Below are 25,186 nucleotides of genomic sequence, written 5' to 3' on the forward strand. Positions count from 1 at the left end.
TCTGTGCTCTTCTATAAATTCTCAAACTCAACCTTGTAGGGATGAATAACATCCACAGGTTAAGAACCAGAAACACCATACCAGTTTTTTTCCAGACTTGCAATTTGTAGCGGCACATTTACAACGCACGTGGGCATTATATGTGTATATGCAACTTAAATGAGGCTCAGCGTAGCGCGTCGACTGACGACGCCACCGGTGTTTGTACAGAAACTGTCATGTAATACTAGCCTGCCTCCGCCCTCCTACGTTCTTCCGCTTAATTTTCATTTCGCTTCAGAATAACGTCTGGGACTGCTGTGTAGAGTTTCGTTTTCTCCGGCAAAAATCTTGAGATCGTGCGCCAGACGTCACGACCAAACGTTAGCGATTGGTTATGGCAGATTCAGAGTGACTCTGGGCAGATTCAATAGTTTTAAACTTCAACAGAGGACCCTCCTTAACGGAATTAACGCTTTGCAATGGAGCGTGGCCAGACTCTCTGTACAAATGAAATGAATGAGAGTCTGGTTGGACCAGGCTAATATAATACATAGATAGTGATAAACACGATGTGCAAACATCTTTGTGGTGTTCAATTTTGATTTTGTGGCGGACTGAGATAAATTAATGTATGGGGATGTTTAGCATTCCAACAAGGCTCTCACTTGTTTGATACAGATATAACGACACGCCTATAATCCCTCCCACTGAAAAGTGTTACAAAACTCAATGGAAAAGCTAACCAAGCCAAAGTGAGGTGACCGAAACCAAGCCGTGGGGTACTATGCAATGGAAAAAAGCCAATATACCTCTGAAAGTGTGCATGTGCAGAAAGTGAACCTAGGGACGAGCACATACCAGAATGATTGACAACTGGGATGGCCAATAGTCTTGATTATCCACCCTAAAAAAGAAAATCTTCTGCTATATCTTTAATTTGCTTTTTTGTGTTCACTTTCAAATGAAAGAACCTCCTTAGAGCCTCTCTAATGACTTTCAAAACATCAAAATTACTCACAAAACAGAATGCAAATAAGAAAAAAATACACGTCTATTTGTTGACCGACAACACGTACAGGCTTCTGGCATTCAGAGCGAGGCCGGACTGATGAGATGCAATCTTTAAAAGCGGAGGAGGGCGATACAGGCATACACTCTCAATGCCTGGAGCTCTTACCTTATTTGTGTCCGTAATCACAAGCGACTGGCCGCCGACCAGCTCGCAGCCTCTTAACTAATTACACATTGTGGTTGAGAGGCAAAAACAGGAATTAGCGGCATCGCGGCCAGCCGCAGCCTCCCAATGACACCTAATTAAAACTTGATGAACGCCGGTGTCTGCGATATCCAAGTTCCTGTCATAAGCCCTTCCATGTCACTCATTAAACAGTACTTACTACCCAATCCACGCCATCTTTCGACTCTCTGTCGCTGGTACTACTAGCACTAAGTGACAGGTTAATTGTAATAGCTGCTACCCATAAACTGGGCTAAGTGTGAGGCGTTTGTGGAGCAGTAGGGAAAGGGGGGGAGATTTCAAATGTCACGCTTGGCAGCTTTAATTGTAAGTTTTGGCCTCCCCATCAACGTTACATCTTCAAATCTCTTTCTTCTTCCACTGTTCACGCTTTTTCTCGGCTCCTTGTGTGTGTGTTCTCTCCGAGACAGACAGTGATTACGCGTGCGAGGACGTGGAGTATAATGCTATCAGGCTGGCGTGTTGGAGAAGTGAATTAGAGCCTGCGATGCTGTTTCTACAGCGCCGAGCTTGATGAGGGGGCAGATGCCTTTGTGGTCTTATCATTAGAACACAATGGTCATGTTGTCATCAACCTTGCCATCTTCAATTGAAAAGACATGATTGTGTGTTGGGGGCTTTTTCTCTCTCTCTCTTACACACACACTCTCTCTCTCTCACCCTACCTCCCCTATCCCCCAACCTTCTCCTCAGTCGCTTTGCGCTGAATAGAAGCAATTTTCCAAGAGCTATGAAATCACGTAATAGCTCCTAATATGCAGCTGCTCTGCTAGAAGCTGCAGCCACTATTTAAGTGGAACTCATACACAATACGTGTTTATGGCTGAGGAAACATGAGCAAAGGCCAAGATTATTCACAAAAACACACGCTCCTCTCTATCAAATAATGACCTATTTCATGCATTAAAATGAGAATGTAATGGATTTTTTTCCGCCGACACCGGCAGCCGTCCGTTGTCCTTTTTAAAATTTTGGCAATTTAATTCACGCGTTTGAATTCCGTGTTTCGCTGGAAGAGAAAGAGAGTGACAATTGTATAGATGCGCAAGAGAGGTGAAGTGCTGTGATTTGGTGGGCTGTGCCCGTTCGGGAGGGACCACATAAAGATTTGTTTGAGACTGAAACCTGTCGCTTCACTTCTTTTCACCCCCGACCCCCCCCCCCCCTCCTCTCAGGTGTGTGTGCGCGTTTGAAATAAACCTGAGACCCCAAACTTCAGTCTTTAACAGTGAGACCTGTTGATTGCTCCACTCACGTCTGAAGTGCCATCAGGGAATACATGACATGTGAATTTGGTATCTGCTGCATTCATCAAAACATCACTGTCCTACCTAGCATTATGTACAAGATTGGGCAGAATGAATTTAAAGACCCAAAACACAGTTTGGGTTCAAAAGTGATATCGATTTTGACAGCAGTTACATTTGTTTTGATTTAGAGCAATCGGAATGACAAGACATAAGATCGAAAATTCAAAAAAGAGATTGGAAAATTATTCAAATATGTTCTATGAAAATAAACAAAAAACTTTACTAAAGTAATCTTTTGTTTTTCCTTTAGAGTTTCAGACTATTTAACATTTTAAAATGTGCTTGGATATCCAACAAACCAGAGTCGACAGTCAAAAGTCATAGATTTTATGAACTAGGGATGTTAAAGGAACAGTATGTAAGAAATGTATATGAATTAATCATAAAATGGCCCTGATATGTCACTAGACATTAAGAAATAATTTTCATTTCAAATACTTATATCACTGACAACAGTGGTATGGCCAGGATATTGTCATTTAAAAAGTGGAGTTGCAGCCCTCAACTGATGTTTATGTTGTCATGTTGTGTATTGGCCACCAGCTGTGTGATTGCAGTACCAGTTTGAGCCACAAGTTTTGTTATTGCAATACCAGTTTTGGCCACAATCCTACATACTGTTCCTTTAACAATTAATCAATCTTCGATTAATTGATGATAAAAATTAAATCAATAAAACTTAACGATTGTCGAAAAGCAAGCACGTGTGTGCGCCACCTGCGCAAAGCACATATAGCCTGTGAAAAAAATTAAACCAGTTAAACTAGCCATGATCACAATGATGCTCGATGCCAAACACACACCTGGGCTTTTTAACATCATGCGATACGAGACTGGCTGCTAACCCAACGAAATGGCATCCACAGTAGATCTGACAGGGTCCGATACAAAAAATGCAAATACTTTTAGGATACTGAAAGCAAAGACCCTCTTCAGGGAAGCCTGCAAGATTAGCATAGTAACGTTGCAATAGACAGTTTCATCGGACATACGTGATACACGTCTGGATCCGAACCTTACTTTCGGTTTCGTTTTTTTAATGGTCTGACTAGTTGCTAAACTGATCTCTTGAACAAATGCGTCGTCGAAAATAACAAATGTTTTGGTTTCCTAGGTAATCTATGTGTTGTTGTTTTTTGCTTGTTATATAAATAAACTACGTTTAAAGAACTTTGTTGTTATTTATTCTTAGCGGAGTTTAGCGGAAGTTACGTGCGACCGCGACAGCCGCTTGTTTATCATTATATTTCATTACGAGATTAAATTGATGATTTTTATCAAAACACTAACTACATTGACTCATTTTACAATCCCACTAAGCATGTTCTATTTCATAGCTCCAGACCGCCAGAGGCATAAACAGAGTGGAAATATCATGCGCTCGCGCATTGGTTACGAGAACTTATTGATTGGTTGTCATCCTATGACCTCATGACCCATATAAAAACCTATCACAACGTCATGAACTTTCTCTTTGTCATTCTCGCTTGGTGAGAACTTCGTTCTGTGTGCAGCTTATTGGGCTGGCGATTCGCTCCCCACTTAGCTGTTAGCAACTGGATTGGTTTTGAGTTGGATTCTTTGGATTTGGATTATTGCATTACTCTATTGTTGGATCGCTAACGGAGTCGCGTCTTCCAGCGAGTACCCCTTGGTTTTACAAGGTTCTCTCGCGCGGGCCACACGACAGGATATTTGACACCGGACAGGTAAACCGTGTCGATCTTCTTGCGGCTGCATTGACGGCGACTACCTATTGGTTTACCAGGGTTCCCTCGCCTAACATCTTAACCTCTCGCATCGAGTACCTGCGGTTTCCCCGGGTTCCCTCGTGCGACGTTACTACGCCCGCTTGATAGCTTTGCTCGACGCACCTGTATCACGCGTTCGGCGGATCGCTTTGTGGAACGGTTGCCATGGAGCATGCGTCTTGCTCGCAGTGCCTCACCGCGATGGACATGCTGGACGGACATGACCGCTGCCCATCGTGCCTGGGTAAAGAACATCTGCAGGACGCGTTGTCTAACCCCTGCCCGGAATGCAGTATTATGCCTGTCGAGCTGCGCCAACAACGTCTGTTCAACGTTTGTTCGCCTACATCGGGAAATCGGGTCACGTGTGCTCCGACGGACCAAAGTAAACGTAAACGCAAGCACCACGATGACGGCGGCGGACAACCGAAACTAAAAAAAAGTCGTCATCTACGCTGGCGAAACGCATGGACGAGCTGACTGCTACGGTGCAACAGATACAATCATTGTTGGCCGGATCAGCTGCTTCAGCGGTTAACGAATGCCACACGGAGGTGAGGGAATGTACCGCTCAAGCCGACGCTACTGATCGCTCACATTTTCTGTCAACGGATGTTGATGGGTGCGACGCCGTATCTGTGGCAGCAACGAATTCGCTCTTCAGTGAGTCTTTTAGTCAGCCTATGTCCGACGCTATGTTGCCACCTGCCCAGTCTTCTCCGCTCCCCTCGGCCAGTGGCAGCGAACCGGGGACGCGAAGTGAGGCGTCCTCCGCAGCACTCTCTTTACGTGACACCTTAAAGAGTGCGTTGGCGAAACTGGAGCTGGATGTCCCAGCGGCGTCTGCAGGTCCAACCAACATGTTGTGCCGCCCGGTACCCGGGGTAAAGGATGCACGTCTGCCACACTGCAAAGATTTTACGGAGGTAGTATCAGCTGCTTTTCAATCAGCGTTGTCGTTTCGACCTGACCGTGTTACCCGCATGCTGGCAGACATGTCCGCACCTGACACAGTAGGCCTCGGTTCGATGCCGTCTTTGGAGCCCTGTGTGGCTTCTCTCATCGTCTCGCCAGATGAAGCCCTGCGACAGGATGTACGCTGTCCTAACAAAGAGTGCAGACGTACGGACGACGTACTGGTCAAAACATATAACACAGTGGCCAGACTGGGGCGTATTGGCAACTCAATGGGGCATTTGCTTTTGGCGTTACACTCGTCCCTGGATTTCGCTAACCATGATGACACAGTGGCTAGCTTAATGGACGCCTCTCTCCAGGCTCTTGGCGCTATAGCCGGTGACTGCGGGAGAGCCCTGGGCCTCCTTGCATACATGCGACGCCAAGTTTGGTTAGCCCAATCTCCCTTACCAGAGGTCTGTCGTAATAATCTACGGCAGCTACCCTTGACACCGGGTCATTTGTTCGGACCGGCTGCTCAGGAAGCTCTAGAACGACGGGTGCGTGTGTCGGAGTCCCGTTCGCATCATGTGGAACGACGCACACAATTTAAGGATCCGCAACCGGCCATACGTCCGCCTCGTCTGGCCCCCACTTCGCAACGTGGACCTGTTGGGTCTTCCAACCGCTTCTCTCGTGGTCGACACAATCGCCCTGCCCCTCCGCTACACCGTAGCACTGCGGGTACACACTCACACCCTATGCCGATGAGGCAACCACCATATCAGCGCCCCCCCAAGCCTTCAGAATTTCCGGCTAGGCGCCGCTGACGGACTCGGGTCGACGGCGACGGGTTTTTCCGCATCTCAAATGTGGTGCTGGAGAGACATAACATCCAACGCCTGGCTTCTCGAGACTCTCGAGAAGGGTTACAGACTACAGTTTCGCCGTCGGCCTCCCTCTTACACCCGAGTTTGTCACACGTCGGTTTCAGACGAACGACAACGCCTCACCCTTATCGCGGAGGTTCAAAGTTTAATGCAGAGGAATGCCATAGAGGAGGTAAACCCTCTGCTGTGTCCGGGAGGTTTCTATTCCCGCTACTTTCTAGTTCCAAAAAAGGATGGAGGGTTCAGACCCATCCTGGATTTAAGGCGCCTAAACAGGTTTTTAAAACGCCTACCGTTCCGCATGTTGCGCACGGCCGATGTAATTCGAGCCGTTGTTCCAGGTGTGTGGTTCGTTCCCGTGGACCTGAAAGATGCCTATTTTCATGTGCCCATTGCAGTGGAGCACAGACAGTTCCTAAGGTTCAGCTTTCTACACAAGACCTACCAGTTCAAGGTCCTTCCATTCGGGCTCTCTCTGGCCCCCCGTGTTTTCACAAAATGTGTGCAGATTGCCTTAGAGCCCCTGCAACAGAACGGTGTGTTTGTACTTCCTCACTTGGACGACTGGCTATTGTGTGCAGCCACACCGGAGCAGGCTGTGGCCGACACCGACCGCCTGCTGAGACATATCGAAGCACTGGGCTTCAGTGTCAACTGGGAGAAATGCCACCTCACTCCTACACAGTCAGTGCACTTCTTGGGCATGCATCTGGACTCACGGACGATGCGAGCCTCTCTTACCGATGCCAGGAGGTCGGTGATACACCACAACCTACAGGGTGTCCGCTTGGGACGCCGGATACCTTACATTCGTCTGCTGAGACTGGCGGGTCTGCTCACTGCAGCGTCCACAGTGATCCGCTTGGGTCTGCTTCACCTACGCCCTTTTCAGCGATGGCTGATCGCTCTCCGCCTATCAGCAGTCCGCAACCGTCGAACACTTGTACGAATCTCGGGGTCCGGTCATCTTTCCCTTGCCCGGTGGCGGCAGGACGATTTTCTACGGTCGGGTGTCCAGATGGGTCCACCCCCGTCACGCAGAGAGGTGGTCACGACGGACGCCTCCCTTTCAGGCTGGGGCGGCGTGTGGCAACATCAAGGTGTGAACGGCCTGTGGGAGCCGCATCTACTGAGGTGTCACATCAATGTTCTAGAGCTACAAGCGGTTCTCCTGACACTCAAGCACTTCGAAACTGTTCTGATGGGAAAGCATGTTCTGGTCAGGACGGACAACACGTCGGTAGTGTTCCATATAAATCACCAGGGCGGCACGAGATCACTGCCTTCTCTGCGCCTGACACAGAAACTCCTGACTTGGGCAGAGCCGCGTCTTCTTTCCCTGCGGGCGACGCACGTCCCCGGCCGCCTCAACATTGCAGCAGATTCGCTGTCTCGGGGAGGACCGAGGCCGACGGACTGGCAACTGCACAAAGAGGTTGTGCAAAGGATTTGGAATACATACGGCAAGGCGACAGTGGATCTGTTCGCCTCCAGAGACACGACTCATTGTCCTCTGTGGTTCTCGGAACGGACGGAGCACGGATCTCTGGGCAGAGACGCCCTGGCTCACGAATGGCCGGACTCAGTGCTGTATGCTTTTCCACCGACAGCTTTGATCTGGGCGGTACTCAGTCGGGTCCGGGAGAAAAGACACAGGGTACTTCTGATTGCTCCCAAATGGCCGAGCATGCCATGGTTTCATCTGCTTCTGGCTCTCACGATGGGACAGACCAGACCGCTGCCCCCGAGGAGGGACTTGCTGTCCCAGATGGAGGGCTCCTTGTGGCACCCCTGCCCGGAGAGGCTGAAACTCTGGGTTTGGCCGCTGGGAGGAGTCGGGAAGTCTTGGCCTGTTCAGACAGGGTCAAACACACTGTCCTGAATGCTCGTGCATTATCCACTAGGACGATGTACGACAACAGATGGAAGCTGTTTGTCACTTGGTGTACGGAAAGAGCGCTGGACCCCTATGGCTGTTCTATTTCTGCCATTCTTGAATTCCTACAAACGCTCTTAGACGATGGGCGTTCCCCAGCTACGCTGAGAGTTTATGTTGCTGCACTTTCAGCTTATCGGACTCCAGTGGATGGTGTTTCCTTGGGCCCGCACGCTTTAGTGGTGGCTTTTCTCAAAGGCGCAAGGCGTCTACATCCCCGTGCGCGGCTAGACTTTGCCCCTTGGGACTTAAATATCGTTTTGGATGGCCTATGCTTACCGCCGTTTGAACCCTTGGAACATGCCGAGCTTAAGTGGCTTTCGGTTAAGACCGCTTTCTTGTTGGCCATAACTTCTGCAAAAAGGGTCAGTGAACTGCATGCCCTTTCTGTGAGTGCTCATTGTTTGAGATGGGGTCCTGACTTTAACCTGGTCACGCTTTGGCCTAATCCTGTCTTTACTGCCTAAAGTGTTGACTCCTCAGTTCATCAACCAACCATGGTCTCTATCAGCGTTTCAACCTACGGACGCTTCTCGACGGATGCTATGCCCGGTACGTTCTTTGCGGCGCTATGTTGAAGTGACCGCTCCGTGGCGCACAACGGGATCAGTTGTTTGTTCGTTTTGGTGCGTGTCGGAAGGGGGCGGCCCTGTCGAGACAAAGATTGGCACACTGGGTCACAGAGGCCATTAGTGGTGCTTACAGTGCAATGGGCAAGTCTGCTCCAAATTCTGTGAGATGTCATTCGACGCGCAGTGTTGCAACTTCTTGGGCTGCATTGAAGGGGATCTCTATTGCTGACATTTGTTCCGCGGCAACTTGGTCGTCGCCGTGCACTTTTTCAAGGTTTTACAGACTAAATGTGGTTTCACTACCGCCTGTCTCTTCTGCCATACTGCCTGGTTCAGTGTGATGTGATTTTTGTTTGTATATTTGTTAATAAAGATGTTGAGTTTATTCTGTCTAATGTCTTTATTACATTCCTCGTGACTTGGTGGTATCAGTCTTCCACTCTGTTTATGCCTCTGGCGGTCTGGAGCTATGAAATGGAACGCTGGTTGCGAATGTAGCCGTGGTTCTATGAATGGTGGAAGACCGCCAGAGTCTTTGGTCACTCGGTCTGGCGGGAGTGGCCATTGAGGGGGTTCATGACGTTGTGATGGGTTTTTATATGGGTCATGAGGTCATAGGATGACAACCAATCAATAAGTTCTCGTAACCAATGCGCGGGCGCATGGTGTTTCCACTCTGTTTATGCCTCTGGCGGTCTTCCACTATTCGTGGAACCGCGGTTGCATTCGTAACCAGCGTTATTTAGACAAAATAAAATCTTTTAATTCGCGTGAGGAAACTGGCGTTTTACGCACACTTTATGTCATTGGCTATATGCCACTGCTGTAAAGGCTTATTGCACTATTACTGTTAACGATTATTCGATTGATTGATCGTTAAAGGTATTGCGGAGGATTTTCTTTTTCCGGGTGGATCATCAAGACTATTGGTCCTTGTAGTTGTCAATCAGGAGTGTTGCGCAATTGCATTTTTTTTTAAAAAGTGGAGAAGGCGGTTCTTTTCTTAAATTCGAGAAAATCCTCCACTACACCTTTAATTTAAATAATCATAGAATATGGGAAATTGCATAAATTGACATCCCTGTTATGAACTCAAACATTTAGCACATAATTTTCCCAGAACTTAATTATGTGAGCTTAATATACTATTTTTTTAGACTTAATGTTTATCTAATTCATCTTTACTTATATGTTTTTTTATTTTATAATAAACATTTGAGTACAGACCCCTCTTCTGAAAAAGCAAGCTTTGAGCAATACATATTTTCTCTGGTATACAACAAAGATCATTAAAAAAACTGGGAGTTCTTGTTGGAAAACGTTTTCTTATTGTAGCCCAAGGGTGTGTCTATATGTCTTATTCTGCCATCCAAAGTCCAAAAGAGCAAAGCACACAGCCAGTATTTACCAGAGAAATGAAAATGATCTTTATATAGTAAATCATAACACATATTTCAATTTCAACTGACAATACAATAAACTATTGTTTTAGTGTACTACAAAGGATACACCATGTGATATACATTAAGCAAAACAGAGAACTGAATTAGATAAATATAAAATATAATCACACCAACCTTTTTCAAATTCACTTAGCTTCCGTAGGGCCTCATCTCTTTCATCTTGCATTTGTTTACACTGAAACAAAAAAGTATTCAAAAAATCACTTTAATGATTTAAGTTTAGTGGGCACAATATAGTATGTTCTGCAAAAAGTATTATTATGTTATTAAAAGGCAAGACATCCTCTAAAACCTTAACACACACAGATGGGCTTTGGTGACATACAAAAAACAAAAAATAAGGATAAAAGGTTAGCATGAGTGACAACAAAACTTACCTCCTTTTTGATTTTCTTATACTCTTTTTGGAGACTTTCATACTGACGGATTACTGCAGAAACACATGGATGCCAGTTAAACATTTTTCAGAAGGTTCTAAAGAAATTTACTATATCAGCTACAGTAAAATCTGAGGGAGATCCAACCAAAAGGGAACCTTTAACCACAAACACAACTCATGTACGGTGTGACAATTGCTCATGGAAACTTATACTAATTTCCACTCTATAAACACTAAAATACTAATGTTGAAGTGCAAAAATAAACAATTAGGCTACAAATAGAGAAGGAGAGACACTTTGCATATAATGTCACCTAACTATTTACATATAGCCAATTTAGTTTCAACATACATAAACTGAAGTGTAATTTTACACATTGCAAAAGATATGATCAGTATATTTTCCATAACTTCCTGTATTACAACAATTCACAGCCTCTGTCTGGGCTATAAATGTCATCTAAATGTTCTCTGCCTCAGTGTATGAGGTCCATTGTGTGTTTTAGGAAAGTGGTTCCCAACCTTTTCACCTTAAGGTCCCCCTAGTAGCCCACAACGATATTTGAAGGCCCCCCCACTCACTCAGTTTTTTTCCTAATAAAATTAACTAGAGCTTGGAATGAGATGTATATTTGCTACTAAAATTGCCAAAAAATAAGAAACATCATGATTTTTGCTTGTTTTAGCTTATTTTAATGCTTGTTTTGTCTGATTTTCAATCATTTTAAGTCATATTGAGGCCCACTTGGAAATCTGCTGAGGCCCCCTGTGGGCCTGACCCCCTGGTTTGGAAACACCGCTTTAGACCACTGCAAAAAGGGCACCTGTATGTTGAGAATGACATTTACACCTAATAAATGTATAATAAAGGTACACAAAAATTAAGGTTCCTTGTTAAGCTGTATGGTTCAATGAAGAGCCTTTAACATACAAACATTTCTGTTTCACAAAAGGTTCATCGCACTATAACAAGAAATGATAGAAATGTTTTTTTTTTTAGAGAACCATTGGCTGAAAGGTACATTGAGGAACCAGAAATGGTTCTTCTGTGGCATCAACCCGTTTAGCACCTTCATTTTAAGAGTGCTGTTTTACTTTTAAACAAAGCGAAAATGCATTGTCAACAAGGATGTCCTCAAAAATGCGTGTGCATGTCCACACAGGCCTCCACAGGGATTTACAGGGTTAAACTGATTTGTGTAATATTTTCCTCTGCATGCAGAATCAACTCACAATAAAAGAAATTCAAAATGCAGTCTTGCTTAACTATTGAATTTCTTTTGTAAGATTATTGTTGACAAACCCTGCCTACTCAGTATTTACTTTAGTACACTGTTGTAAATTATAACATATTGCAGAAACAAAACTTTGTTCATGTATACAATATAGTAGTAGTATACAGTAGTAAAAACTAATTTGATTTTGCTTGGGGGAAAATATGAGAACTGTTTTGGACGTTTTTTGAAGTATAATTCTGGAAGTATTAGCAAGTTAACTGTTGACAGAATGTTACAGTTACTTGGTAGATAGGCTACACTGAGATTTAAAGCGCACACCACATGCCTGTTCGTTCACTCTTTTGGACACACCCACGCTTTACATGTTTTTGTGAATCAGACTTACGTTTGTTGGACGCTTCTGTAACCATTTTCGGTTCTTTCTCCTTTCTTGTAGACGCCATTGAAACGTACGTTCCTGTGGACACCGACTAAAAACTCCGCTAAACCACAGCGCGAGCAAAACCGGAAATGAGACCTACAGTAGACACACCTCACGATCACCTGTGGTAAAGCCCCCCAATAAACCTCAAACTCTAGTAGGGCATATTGTCCACCAAAATATCATAATAATAATTTAACTAATTTCCACGTGAAAATATACTGTATTTAAAAATATTTATTATTTAAAACAGTAAACTGTATTAAACTGTAACTAATAATACAATATCTTTAAACAAGACATAATAATAAGACATAAGCCTGACTTAATTATATTTATCAATACTTAAATACTCTCAGCAAACTACTGTCTAATTTTTGCAACGTGACAAATATTTCTAGGTCATTATGTTAACCTTGGGACAACTTTCATATCAACCAATCAGGGACATGTTTACAGTTCCTGCAATGGTGCACAGTTAATTTTGGCTTACAACTTGGGTTAGGTGCTTCTGCTGTCATTTACCCGTTCCCCTTGATTTAAAGGGGATATTTCACAAGATTTAAAATAAGTATTCGGTGTCCCCAGGGTATGTATGTTAAGTTTTAGCTCAAAATACCATATAGATAATTTAATATAGCATGTTAAAACTGCAACTTTATAGGTGTGAATAAAAATGTTGTTGGGTGTGTCCTCTTAAATGTAAACGAGCAGATCTCTGCACTAAATATCAGTCCCGTGGTTGGATAGTGCAGATTAAGGGGCGGTATTATCCCCTTCTGACATCACAAGGGGAGCCAAATTTGAATGACCTATTTTTTCACATGCTTGCATAGAATGGTTTACCAATACTAAGTTACTGGATTATTCTTCACATTTTCTAGGTTGAAAGAAGCACTGGGGACCCAATTATAGCACTTAAACATGAAAAAAGTCAGATTTTCGTGATAAGGGGCCCCTATGTTCAGGGGTCATTTCAACATTTCTTACTTGACAAAATCAGATTGAGACATATTTATTATAGCTGTACATCAGACTATGAAAAGCTAAAATGGACAAACCACTTCTGTTTCACATTTTAAGTTAACTTCCAGCATGTCTTAGGCTAAGGGAGTTAGTGAGACCATGTTAGTTTTAGCCCTAGTAGTACAAGATTTGCTTCATGAAACAATATCTTGAAGATGTTAGATATCATTTAGCATTTATTTTACAGCGTATGGGCCATTTCACCAAATCTGTGCTATTTCTGTCCCAGGACATTATATCTATACAAATGCAAGAAAGGTAACTCTTAAATACATTTTATTATTAAACAAAGTGTCCTGCATGTTACAAGTGTCCACATTTACACTATAATTTAAAACATTAATAAAAACTACAAAAAAACACTGAAAAACAGCATTTTTATCCATTCCTGCTCTCTATCGCTATACTTCCCCATTAAATATAAAGCATAAAAGTCTTTAGATAACTTTATTTTTGTGGGCCCATACCCCATCCTTTTTCTTAAATATTTTTTACCGTTGAAAGAGTCATAATATTTTCAAATAAAATGCACATTTTAGTCATGTCCCCAGGATTTCACTTAGTTCTGTTATCCACCCTCTGAAAATCTAGGAATATTCCACTAGGAATATTTCACATTTTCAAGAGAAGGTTACATCATCTGGATCTTCTGAAAGCCATGTGAAGATCAAAAGATACTCTTCTCATTTTCTGTATATTTTATGATATTGAATGTGCATGTCAATCTTAATGTTCAGTCCTGTTACCTGAATTATTTATTTGATGTTATTGGTTTATTTTAAAATAAAAAATTGGTAAATTCCTAGAATTTGCTCAGTGTCTTCACGCTATTACCACATATTTAAAGCAGCAGCTTTATTTCATGTATTTGCTAAATATATGTTAAAAACTCAGTCCTGATACTTTCAGTCCTGTTACCAAAATGCCTTCATCCTCTATTAAGAAAATATGTAAACAATTTTACCAGTTATCCCAGTTTGTCAAATACTGATTTCGAAAAGTAAAAATATGTGTGTTATTAGATCTAGTGTTAAAAAAAATTACATGCAAATTACTCTTCAAAACTTACAACATGCAAATGGCACCAATTCTATGAAATTGCCCATATACTGTTTCAGTATTCAAATGATTCATATAACTATAGTAACTGTGTTATGCTAACCTCACAAGAACCTATTCTTGTTTGCTTCAATAACATTCAGACATTACTGCATCATTATGAAAAATAAACTATGCAGCCTGTCAATCACGATAATAATATAATTTATTTCATCTGAGAAATTTGACAGGCTTACCAGCAATCAACACAGGTGAGACATTTTTGTATGTTTATGCATACAGAACAACACAAGGGAATGTGAAATTATTCTAATATTACAGCACAGATGCTGTTAAACATCATCCATCTTTTTCTAAAGGAAAATAACAGCTGTCAGTGATAACCACACACTATATGATCATTCAGCATCTACAATTACCTGTCTGTCAGCATAGACGAAGTTTTCAGCCTTTCATTCGAGTACGTTTCGTACATTAAAATAAATAAAAACAAATATTTCAAGGGATGGCTAGTAAATTATTCATTTTGAGCTCAATCACGTATTCTCAATTTCACTGGAATGTTTAGGGAGATGTTAAAATGTGTGTGTGCTTAGTTCAGGGATAAACAGATGAAATGGGTCGCACCACCGTGCGAATAAGCCCTGAATATTTCCCTTTGAGCTAAACATCCTCTTTAGACTGGGGACAGTGAATTAACAAACAAGATCTAAAGACTTTGTATATCAGAAACAAAACGGTTAACCAAAACAACAGCAAACATAAAATACAATGATCATATCCAACCACACAATTTAACACGCACAAACATGTATAACACAACAACGGGACTCTGAAATAATCTCAGGGGGTCATAACACATGGGTTTAATAACACACTAATCGAAGCAGTATTTATGTTTATAAAACCATTATATGTATGTGTGCTTCATAAATCTGTTATAAACCAGAGTTACACCCAAATAATCTAAACATCATTACGATAGGGCTGGGACAGGGGTCAGAGATGAGGTGTTTTGTGACAGAGAGGTCGTGTGACTCATGAGCTCTTAGGAGGCGCCATGGCGGGCAGCGGACTCTCTCGGATAAAACTCGGCTATCGTGCTTTGAGGAATTCTCTTTAGCATTTCTTTGGGGAAGATTCGGAGTAGCTGCCAACCGATGTCCAGTGTCTCAAACACAGTTCTGTTGTCATAGGGACCTTGAGATATTGACACAGAGACAACTCACATTAGTTCATCCAACATAAACCGGTTTTGTTTTACAATCAATTACATTACTATAATGCAACAGTTCAGCATCTGGGTGATTCTCACGAAATTAGACTTATGAGGTGTCATGAAACATTTTGAGTAAAGTAAGAGTATCAAAATAAGAAACATACAGTTACAAACATCTCTTCACATACTATTTTGCACATGATTTCAAATGACATCATACAAATAATTTTTTTTTGCTTTTTCCACATTTAAGGGAAAAAATGTCATTACCGCAACGTGTCCATGACTGGATTTTGGTTCTTTGACATGGAAATATTTATAATAAAAAAAAATAAATAAATAAAAAGCTTCAGTGCATGTTATACTATAAACATTTACAGTAAAGAAACATGTAGTATTTGGTGATCATGGGTAAATGTAGAGACAAAAATAAGGAATATAAATGTGTCCAAGAAAATTTTTCTCATCCTCTGCAACAAATTTTAAGCCCTCAAGGAACTAACATTTTCCACAAAAAAAGTTGGAAGGGACAAAATTGACTGTGACACTCAAGATGGCTACCAGGTAAGCAGTTCTTATTTTTTCTCTCCAGATAAAAGTTGAAATTTTGTTTGTCATAGTACCTAGACAACTTCTTAGTTCTCATTACCGAAACATGAGTTTGTAAATGCATATATTTAATGTAAAATCATGTGCGGTAATGATCATTTTTTATAATGATAATCTAAAAAACGTAAATAATTCTATAGGAAATATGTTTTAAATCCTCTAAAAATAATGGTTATAGTAAGTTCAGACCTTAATCTTACATGTGGAAAAAAATGGCTTTGAGGGCTTTTTAAAAATTCTGATGCTGGACACCAATTTCGTGAGAATGGACACTAGATTTTCGTGACAATCACCCACCTATGTATCAGGGATTTTTGAAAAATGTGTTAAGTGTATACAACACAAATCCTGGTGTTAATAGAAGTTAACATGTGCAGAAAAAACACAGCATGTAATAGAGTGCAATGTTCTTGAAACATCTGGTCTATAGCCTTGTAATTGGCTTCACTGTGCTAAAAAGAAATACTGTATCGAAACCACAGATTGACGCATAATACATGGCATATTTTTGTTAAACAAGAGAAAAGTGCTTCAGATGAAGGAAAAATTTTATTGTTCCACAAAGCCAATAGGAAGACGAGTGAATGCGTGTTTTGTTCTCTGTAAATAGAAGCAATAACTGAGACAGTCGGAGTCCGACATGTGACGGTGGAACTTAGACAATGTCCCTTTTCTACCAATGATAGTAATGACACGCTGATTGTGTGAGCACATAAAAGCAGTTGAATGATTTCCATCCAAAAATAGGGCTGCAATCAATATGAAACATGTACATGTCTTTTTTGTGAAGTGAAGTGGAGGGTTTGATGGAGACGGAGGTTATTGCACCTCGTGCCTCACTAAAGAGCTACAGCATTGAGAAGAACATTCATTGAGGTTAAAGTGCTTTGTGGCAGAGCAAGAGTAGTGGGTGAGAGAAATACTGTCTAGTGGCTTCCAATATAGAGAATAAAAACAACATAATGCATAATATCGCAGTCAGCAGTCTAAGGGGGTGTGTACACCAACTCGTTTACGTCCGCGAGCGGCGTATGTTTTCAATTGAGCGGCCAGAGCTGAAAAGTGTTCAACTTCGGGTAAAACCAAGTGGCAACCTTCTGATCTCTCTAATGAAGCCAATATGGAAGTGACTTAAACTGCAATTCATCGACTGGCCACTAGAGGCTGGCTCCAAAAGGGAGTAAGGGAGCCTGGTAAAAAAAAGTGTTTTAGGTCCAAATAGCTAATTTTGCGCTTCTTGACAACTGTGAGGGGGTGGATTTTTTTGTAACTCATCCGTTTAAATGATATTAAGCCTTAAAGTACTGCATAATTAGGGGCGTGGCCACTTGAGTGAGGGATGAACTGCCACTGCTGTCACTAGAATCGAGCTAGGTGGGTGTGGTTTCAGCAACCAGCCACCTCAGCTTAACCCATGTCCCGCCTCTTTAATCATTTTCAGTTATCCGCCAGTGATGCGCGGTGATGTGCGGCCTAGATGGCAACGGCAGGCACCCCCTACATTAAGCTTTAAAAAAGTTCTTCACAAACCTATGGATGACGACACGGACACTAAGTCCATATTTTTTTTACAGTCTATGGTTGAAACGCTCAGCTTGTCAATGTCACTTTTCACTCGGCCGTCCAATCAAAGTGGAGGAGGGGCGGGACAAATATTACAACAACCAACCGGCACATCGCTGAATGCAAAAAATGACTCTCTTAGAATTTTTGTCTTGCTTTTAGTACAAATATCCAAAAATTCTTAAATTAAGATGCACTTTCTTGATGAGAAAAACTTCAGTGAATTTGTGCATAAAACATGCAAAACAATCTGCTAATGGGGTATGCCAAGTTGAATTGAGTGTTTAAAGGGACACTCCACTTTTTTGAAAATATGCTCATTTTCCAGCTCCCCTAGAGTTAAACATTTGATTCTTACCGTTTTAGATTCCATTCAGCTGATCTCCGGTTCCGGCGCTAGCACCTTTAGCATAGCTTAGCACAATCCATTGAATCTGATTAGACCATTAGCATCGTGCTAAACATAACCAAATAGTTTAGATATTTTTCCTATTTAAAACTTGACTCTTCTGTAGTTAGATCGTGTACATAAGACAGACGGAAAATTAAAAGCTGCAATTTTCTAGGCAGATATGGCTAGGAACTATACTCTCATTCTGGCGTAATAATCAGTGACTTTGCTGCTGTAACATGGCTGCAGCAGGTGTAGTGATATTAGCCGAAAATAGTCCCCTGCTATTGAAAGTAACCAAGTCCAAGTCCTAACCATATCTGCTTAGAAAATATCAACTTTTAATTTTCCATCGGCCTTAGTACACAAAGTAACTAACTATTTTTTAGCGCGATGCTAATGGTCAAATCAGATTCAATGAATTGTGCTAAGCTATGCTAAAAGTGCTAGCACCAGAACCGGAGATCAGCTGAATGGATTCCAAAACAGTAAGAATCAAATGTTTAACTCTAGGGGAGCTGGAAAATGAGCATATTTTCAAAAAAAAGTGGAATGTCCCTTTAAGAAAAACAAAATTACTAAGTAAGAAAGTCATTTTTTGCAGTGTAGCTGAAAAAATGCAGGCAAGCACTCACTGTCCGCATCCACCTGGCATTTTCAGCTGCGATTAAACGCTCTGGTGTACACGCCCCCTAACTCCAGAATTCGGGAAGGCTAGTTGAGGAACTTTTTCACTAGTGAAAAAGCAGTAGGTCTTAAATTTTGTGCCAAATTCAATTACAAAAATGTATTTCTGAAGCACTTTTCACTTTTTATATTGAAAGCAAACAGGCCTAATGTTGCCTTCTCATCCTCCTGGGAAGTTTCTATTTGAGCTTAGTTGTAATTATGATGTCACATATTCAATGGATTTGATAAAAAAAAACGTGGTGGTTCGTTTCATTTAACTTCCCAACAAAGAAAGGAAGGTTGTATCAGCACTAAATACAACAAACAAAGCGTGTAACTGATGTGTGAAGTGTTCTATTTTCTTTTGCCACAAAGAACTATGGGTAGTTTGCAAGGGTATCCTTTCAGCTCATTTACAGTCCAATTTGTCATTATTCTCAATGGGACGGTTTCCCGGACAGGGATTAGACTAGTCCTAGACTAAAATAAATATAAAAGCTGTCCAAACTGAAAACAACTTGCACTGACATATCTTAAAATACATCAGCGTAAAGGTCATGGGTTCGACCCCCAGAGAGCGCACATACTGACAAAAAAGATTACTTAAATGCACTTCATGTGTTGCATCAAAAATAATTGGCATGTGCCATGATTCTTTAATTGACACACTTCCATACTCTAACAGTATGACCCAACATCAAAACCATTTGAGATGGTAGGAGTTGATTTTTTTACCTTGAGCAATGAAGTTTTTCTCAAACTTCTGCAGGAACTCCAAGTACAGCAGATCATCAGAGGTCAAAGCTTCCTCACCCACCACAGCCTTCATGGCTTGAACATCTTTACCAATGGCATAACAAGCATACTGCAAGAAAAAGACACTAAAGGTAAATAAATAAACAAATAAACAAATAAACAATAAGCACTTCACAATGTATTTACCAGCTGGTTAGAGACATCGGCGTGATCTTTACGAGTCATGCCCTCTCCAATAGCAGATTTCATCAAACGAGAGAGAGACGGCAGCACGTTGATGGGAGGATAGATCTTTATGAGAAAATAATGCAAAAGATCAGAGAAGAAAACCAGAATAAAAAATCCTTCCCAAACACTTTCTTAAAATGTTCTGTATTTAATATATGGTATATGCATACACATACATACATGCATACATACATACATACATACATCTTTTTGTTTTAGTCATTCCTTTTTAAATGTTCTGAACTTAGCAAAATAAAGCATACTGCTTCAATTGCATATTTGTAGACAATTTCTCATGTTTACTACAGTATCACACAAAACCTCTCACCTGTCTGTTATGCAGTTGTCTGTCTACATACACCTGCCCCTCTGTGATGTACCCCGTAAGATCAGGGATTGGGTGAGTGATATCTGTATTGACAAGAAAAAGAGACATTAGCAGACTGTAGCATCTTTGTTTATGCTCGTTAAGTCATGTTTATTCCTAAAAAGCAAGGATGTTTCTATAGTAACCACAGCCATCAAGAGTGGCAACTATTGGGTGCAGTCGTTGTGTCTGGCCACAAAACAAAATAAAGACGATTTTACTCCTTTATACTGTCCATAGTGAGTCTGATTCTGCCTTTGACTGTGGCTGTGCAACATCAGCATTGCTAAAAAAAAGTGAAAGTGCAAAAATGTGCAAATGTGTGTGATATCATCATTAGGCATGGTCAGAATGGGTATCTGGGTAATTGATCCATTTCTGCCCTCCACTCTTCCAGCTCTTTCATAGATTGTGGCAAGATCGGTGTACATGTAACCTGGGAAACCACGACGACCTGGCACCTCTTCACGGGCAGCAGACACCTATGACACACCCAATCATGAAATTATTTAATGCATATGCATAAGACATTACTGAAAAATCTTATGGGTCAATCTTTGAGTAAAGTTAGGGTTGTTATGCTTCAGTTTTTATTTTCAGTTTAGTTTTATCAATGCATACATAAGAGATAATGTATAGGCAGTGGGTTGTTATCACAGAAAAAAGCACCGAAAGTGTTTATTTCACAATGACAACTGGCTGCCTGTATATTATACCGCTGATTACATGCTATTTACTTCATAAGTAAGGTAAGGAACATTAAATATTGATTTGAAATATTTTTTATTTGCTCATTTTGCTCAATGAATGCAGACCTTCTTATTAAAAAGACATATTTATATTAAATTTTTGTGTATTATTAAACTGTACCTGTTAAAATTTTAAAGCATCCAGGTCATTGTGTGTTATTAGTTTTGAGCGGTTATTATATAGAAATAGGGTCAGTGACAAAAACAGTTTGGCAAGATGAGAAATTCAAAAATCTTTTTAAAAAACTTGTTTTAAAAGCACGCATGAGGTTTATTTTAATGCACATAGTGTATTTATGTTTATTTTTTGCAATAAAAAAATACAATTTGCACCATATTTATGAAACTATGAATGTCAAATGGTGTAACTGCCAATTGCGCAAAAGAATAAGAAATATTAAATATTTTTTCACATTGATGGCATGTAAGCGTAATCATAAAAAATCATTTTAAAATATAATTTTATTAGTTATTTCTAAATGTACATTTTAATGCGTTTACATATACGTAATACCTATGCTGAAAACAGCTTTGTTTTCTAAATAATCTCTGACAAATTATGTAAAAATGTATGTAAATTTTTTTATTAAACTAATCTAGATGATTATATTTTATTCCATATTTTTAAGAATATATACATAAAAATACTAGTTAAACCAATTGCATTTTTGCAATTATCCCCCAAATATTCTTGTAAAATCAAATAAAACCAGAAATTTTAGAAATGGTCCTCAAAAAAAAGAATGTATGTAAATAATCAGCAAATTTATTTTGAAATTTCAACCCTTTTTACCACTTGAACCATACGAACTCAAAATAATTAGCGTTGCGTCATTGACCCAATAGTGAACCTTCAAATGTCGCAACTGGTAAATCAGAATCAAGCATTCCAACGAGCCATTTAATAAGTAGTTTTAATGTTATTTGTTTATGTCTACTTATTTATATCATGTAAATAATGTCAATTTTGCTATTGTTATTTAGTTTCAGTATAGATCAATTTATAGATTAGCCTTCATTATAGACACTGCCATGCCACCGATTTTAGATTTATACCCCCCAAACATCACATAGCCTACAGAAAACACACTATGATTGGTTGCCAGTTATGTCTTCCTGTCTAATTGGAATTGACATAAATTGAATAAAAAATTGAATAAAAATCCTTTAGAGTTTCAAAAATTTTGCAAACATTTCACTGTTAGTTTGCATTTCTAGTTAACAAATCACAACCTTAAAAAAAAATTAACCAGCTTATTCTAAAAGATCACAGAATTGAATAATGCATGAGCTATAATAAAAGCAGAAAGTAAAAAAATGCCAGGTGAGCTGCCAGCATGGAAGTGACAGATACCTTTACAAAATCAACATGGTAGTACTAAAAATCTCCGATTTACAGCGTGAAAGCTCAGAAATCGAAACGGAACTGCGATCTATGTCTGCGACTGACTGGATCGCCCAAAACAGATCAGGGCCACTGCAGTGATCTGAAATACATATTTATCTGCATTACCTGTCATCTATACACTGATATACTTTGCTCAGATCACCTCCCAAGGTTACAAAGAAAGCAGGCAGAAAATCATTTCTCACCCTCACCTTTACCAGGCTGAATGGGAGAGGAAGTTAAATGTTAATGCTCCTGGCACTATGTGGAAGTTGTGGAGGCCAAGAGCTCTGGTGGATCCGAATGTTTCCCAAGGCTACAGCTACACAAAAGCAAGAGAGGGACGCCTATTCACATGCATGCAAATTATTTAGAATGAGAATTATGCGCTTGATGCGATTAGAAATCAAAGCATGTTTCATAGTACAAAAACGATAACCTGTGGCATGAGGGTGGAAAAAGAAAATGTAAGCAGTTCAGAAAAAAGTGTCTTTCAAATGCATATTATGTAAATATAACAATGCATACGTTTTCATTTTTACATTTTATGGCAGTATGCATTTTTGAACATAGCACACGGGAGGTGCCGACTTATTGTTTTAAACATATGCAAATGTATCTTACTCTTTGGCAGATGGTGGTGAATCCATTTATCATGATTAGACACAGTAGCTCTTCAACATAATCCACACAGGAAACATGATATTAACTGTAACACTGGACAGTGCCCCAATACTGTTCCAAATGTCAAGAGGGGGTTACCGCGCTTTTGTTAAAAGAGATTTTGCTCTTTCATTGCTGTTGACGCTGTTCTCTGTTTGATCGCTGAAATTGGATATGAGGGAAATGGGCCCGTACACGTACGGTCAACTACTTCTATTGCTAATCAGACCTGAGAGACACACACACAAAAGGTTGTTATATATAGGGTACACGAGGACTCCATATAAAGGTGCTTTTTGTGTATCTAGCCTGGGAAGTGCATGGATCATGGTTGGGAGATCAGAAAATAATAGGGAATCAAACAGAGAAATGCAGGATTATTTACATCACAAGGTCAATTATGATTAAGTAGTCATGAAATTCAAACGGCAAACATGTTGGTAAGGCGTGGAAGAGGGCAGTGGAAAAATCCCAACAAAGCAGAGAATGTGTTTTACACTCGCTTGCCCTTGCAACTAATAGAAAAAAACCTACTCCGCTGTTGAATGCTTTTCATAGCAATAAATTGTCAACAGGAACTGTTTATATGAGGGTGCAAGTACAAGCGTATTATGCATCTGTAAAGGAGACCTTCGACCATGTGCGTCAAAATGGCTGAATTCAACAGCACATGAACATACTTCAAAAAAAGAAAATAATAATAATAATAATAATAATTGGTCAAACTAAGAAGCTGCATTAAATTATGCCTTTCAGCTTTGACCATCTAACTACACTCATGTTTAAACAAACCACTTGTATCTGTTTCATGTGTTTACGGTCACTATTTATCACAGGGACATTTTAGAGCATATTATGTATTAAAAAAGCACACTTTTAAAAAATTATTTTTTTATAATCTGGTAAAACAGAAAATTATAGAGTCTGAGATTTTTTTTAAAGGGAACCCTAATCTGAAACACTTTTAACAAAACAAGCAAAATTGCAACTGGCCTAAATTCCTATGACATGGAAAATAGCAATTTCACAGTAATACTTTGTTCCATTAACAAAAAGTAATATCTCTAGAATAATTAACTTCATTTTTTAAGACATAGACCATTATGTTTGGATGTTGCACAACTTTCGCTTGTCGCTTTTTGGTTTTGGCTCAATCATTAAAAAAATATTTGAGTTTTATTAATTATATTTTTACACAAGCAACACACACATCTCTGCTACAAATGAACATTTGAAGTTTGTTTCTAGTACTTACCATTGTTGGACAATTGCACCAAATATGACAGAAGTGCAAACGTTACAACTTACCCCATAGGTGGGGTTAATTGTAACAGGCAGGGGGTTAGTTGTAACACTTGCTAAAAATTAAGTTTGCAGGCAAATATTTCAATACTATTTTGTTTATATACTTGAAGTGGATATTGTTTATATATATGTCTATAATATACAGGTATTTACACTATTTACCCCTCATCTAACCATAGTTCAATTATAAATGTATACAAATGTATAAATACCTTATGTGAGAAAAAGCAGCACAATTATGAAAATTTTTTTTTTATATGTGACCCAGTCTGTAAAAAACATAGATATGTATAAGAAAGGCTAGATGTCTTGCCCACGCTGCTGGCCAATTGAGTGGAACGTTCGCATTTGGCGGCCATCTTACCACAGGGTGCACGCTCACTCGTAGCATTAGGCCCGATGGAGCATGTACTTTTAAATGACCATAACTTGCTCAATTTTCTATCGATTTCCAAACGGTTTGGTTTGTTAAAAACGTCAAAGATGTACCCATGACACTGCATACTTAATGAATAATTTTCATGAATCATGTTTAAGCATCCAGAATTATAGCCACGTTAATAACGTTTGTAAGAAACCAAACCGTTTGAAAACCTGTAGAAAATTGAGCAACTTATGGTCATTTAAAAGTAACTGCACCATTAAACACAATGCTACGAGTGAGCGAGCTGTCTGAGGTAAGATGGGCGCCAGGTGATGACATTTTAGACTCCACCGTAACACATTTAGCCTTTATTATACATATTAGGGTTGTGACAATTAATCGGGCAAATGCACGTTATCTCAATGAATGAATTTGAATGAATTACGGTGAAATGCAGCCACATCCAAAAGCCAGGGGGCGCTCTCGCTTACAAACACCATTTGTTCCACAGAAGAAGTAGCATTACTAACACTATTCCAGGAAATATCTAGAGGCATATATATCGCTGTTCTTCAGATTGTTTCAGGTATTTTCATGATAATAGAGAATATTTTGAATGATTGTGTTTGACGAGTGTTGCTTTTTTAAATGCACGTTATAAACGAGTCAAACTCGAAGTGATTTTAGATTGATAAGGACTTCCTACTGAACACGGAGCCGTAGTACATGCACAA

At 40.2% G+C, this 25,186-nt stretch overlaps 2 protein-coding genes across 2 annotated transcripts in view; both read right to left on the reverse strand.

The window, feature by feature from the left end:
- The window catches only part of shtn1 (shootin 1), a 55,340-nt gene extending 43,124 nt beyond the window's left edge, over positions 1-12,216 (reverse strand). Inside the window, exons 1-3 of the mRNA XM_055172733.2 lie at positions 12,062-12,216; positions 10,437-10,489; positions 10,174-10,234 (exon numbers count right to left, since the gene is read on the reverse strand). Coding sequence (XP_055028708.2) covers positions 10,174-10,234; positions 10,437-10,489; positions 12,062-12,119 — 172 coding nt within the window. The 5' untranslated portion in view covers positions 12,120-12,216. The remainder of the gene's footprint in view (positions 1-10,173; positions 10,235-10,436; positions 10,490-12,061) is intronic.
- Positions 12,217-14,484: 2,268 nt separating this feature from the next.
- The window catches only part of atp6v1ba (ATPase, H+ transporting, lysosomal, V1 subunit B, member a), a 36,458-nt gene continuing 25,756 nt past the window's right edge, over positions 14,485-25,186 (reverse strand). The window contains exons 10-14 of the mRNA XM_073869331.1: positions 20,309-20,466; positions 19,946-20,021; positions 19,576-19,680; positions 19,369-19,498; positions 14,485-15,382 (exon numbers count right to left, since the gene is read on the reverse strand). Coding sequence (XP_073725432.1) covers positions 15,231-15,382; positions 19,369-19,498; positions 19,576-19,680; positions 19,946-20,021; positions 20,309-20,466 — 621 coding nt within the window. The 3' untranslated portion in view covers positions 14,485-15,230. The remainder of the gene's footprint in view (positions 15,383-19,368; positions 19,499-19,575; positions 19,681-19,945; positions 20,022-20,308; positions 20,467-25,186) is intronic.

The sequence above is a fragment of the Misgurnus anguillicaudatus genome, chromosome 7 (assembly GCF_027580225.2).
Source record: "Misgurnus anguillicaudatus chromosome 7, ASM2758022v2, whole genome shotgun sequence".
Lineage (NCBI taxonomy): Eukaryota > Metazoa > Chordata > Actinopteri > Cypriniformes > Cobitidae > Misgurnus > Misgurnus anguillicaudatus.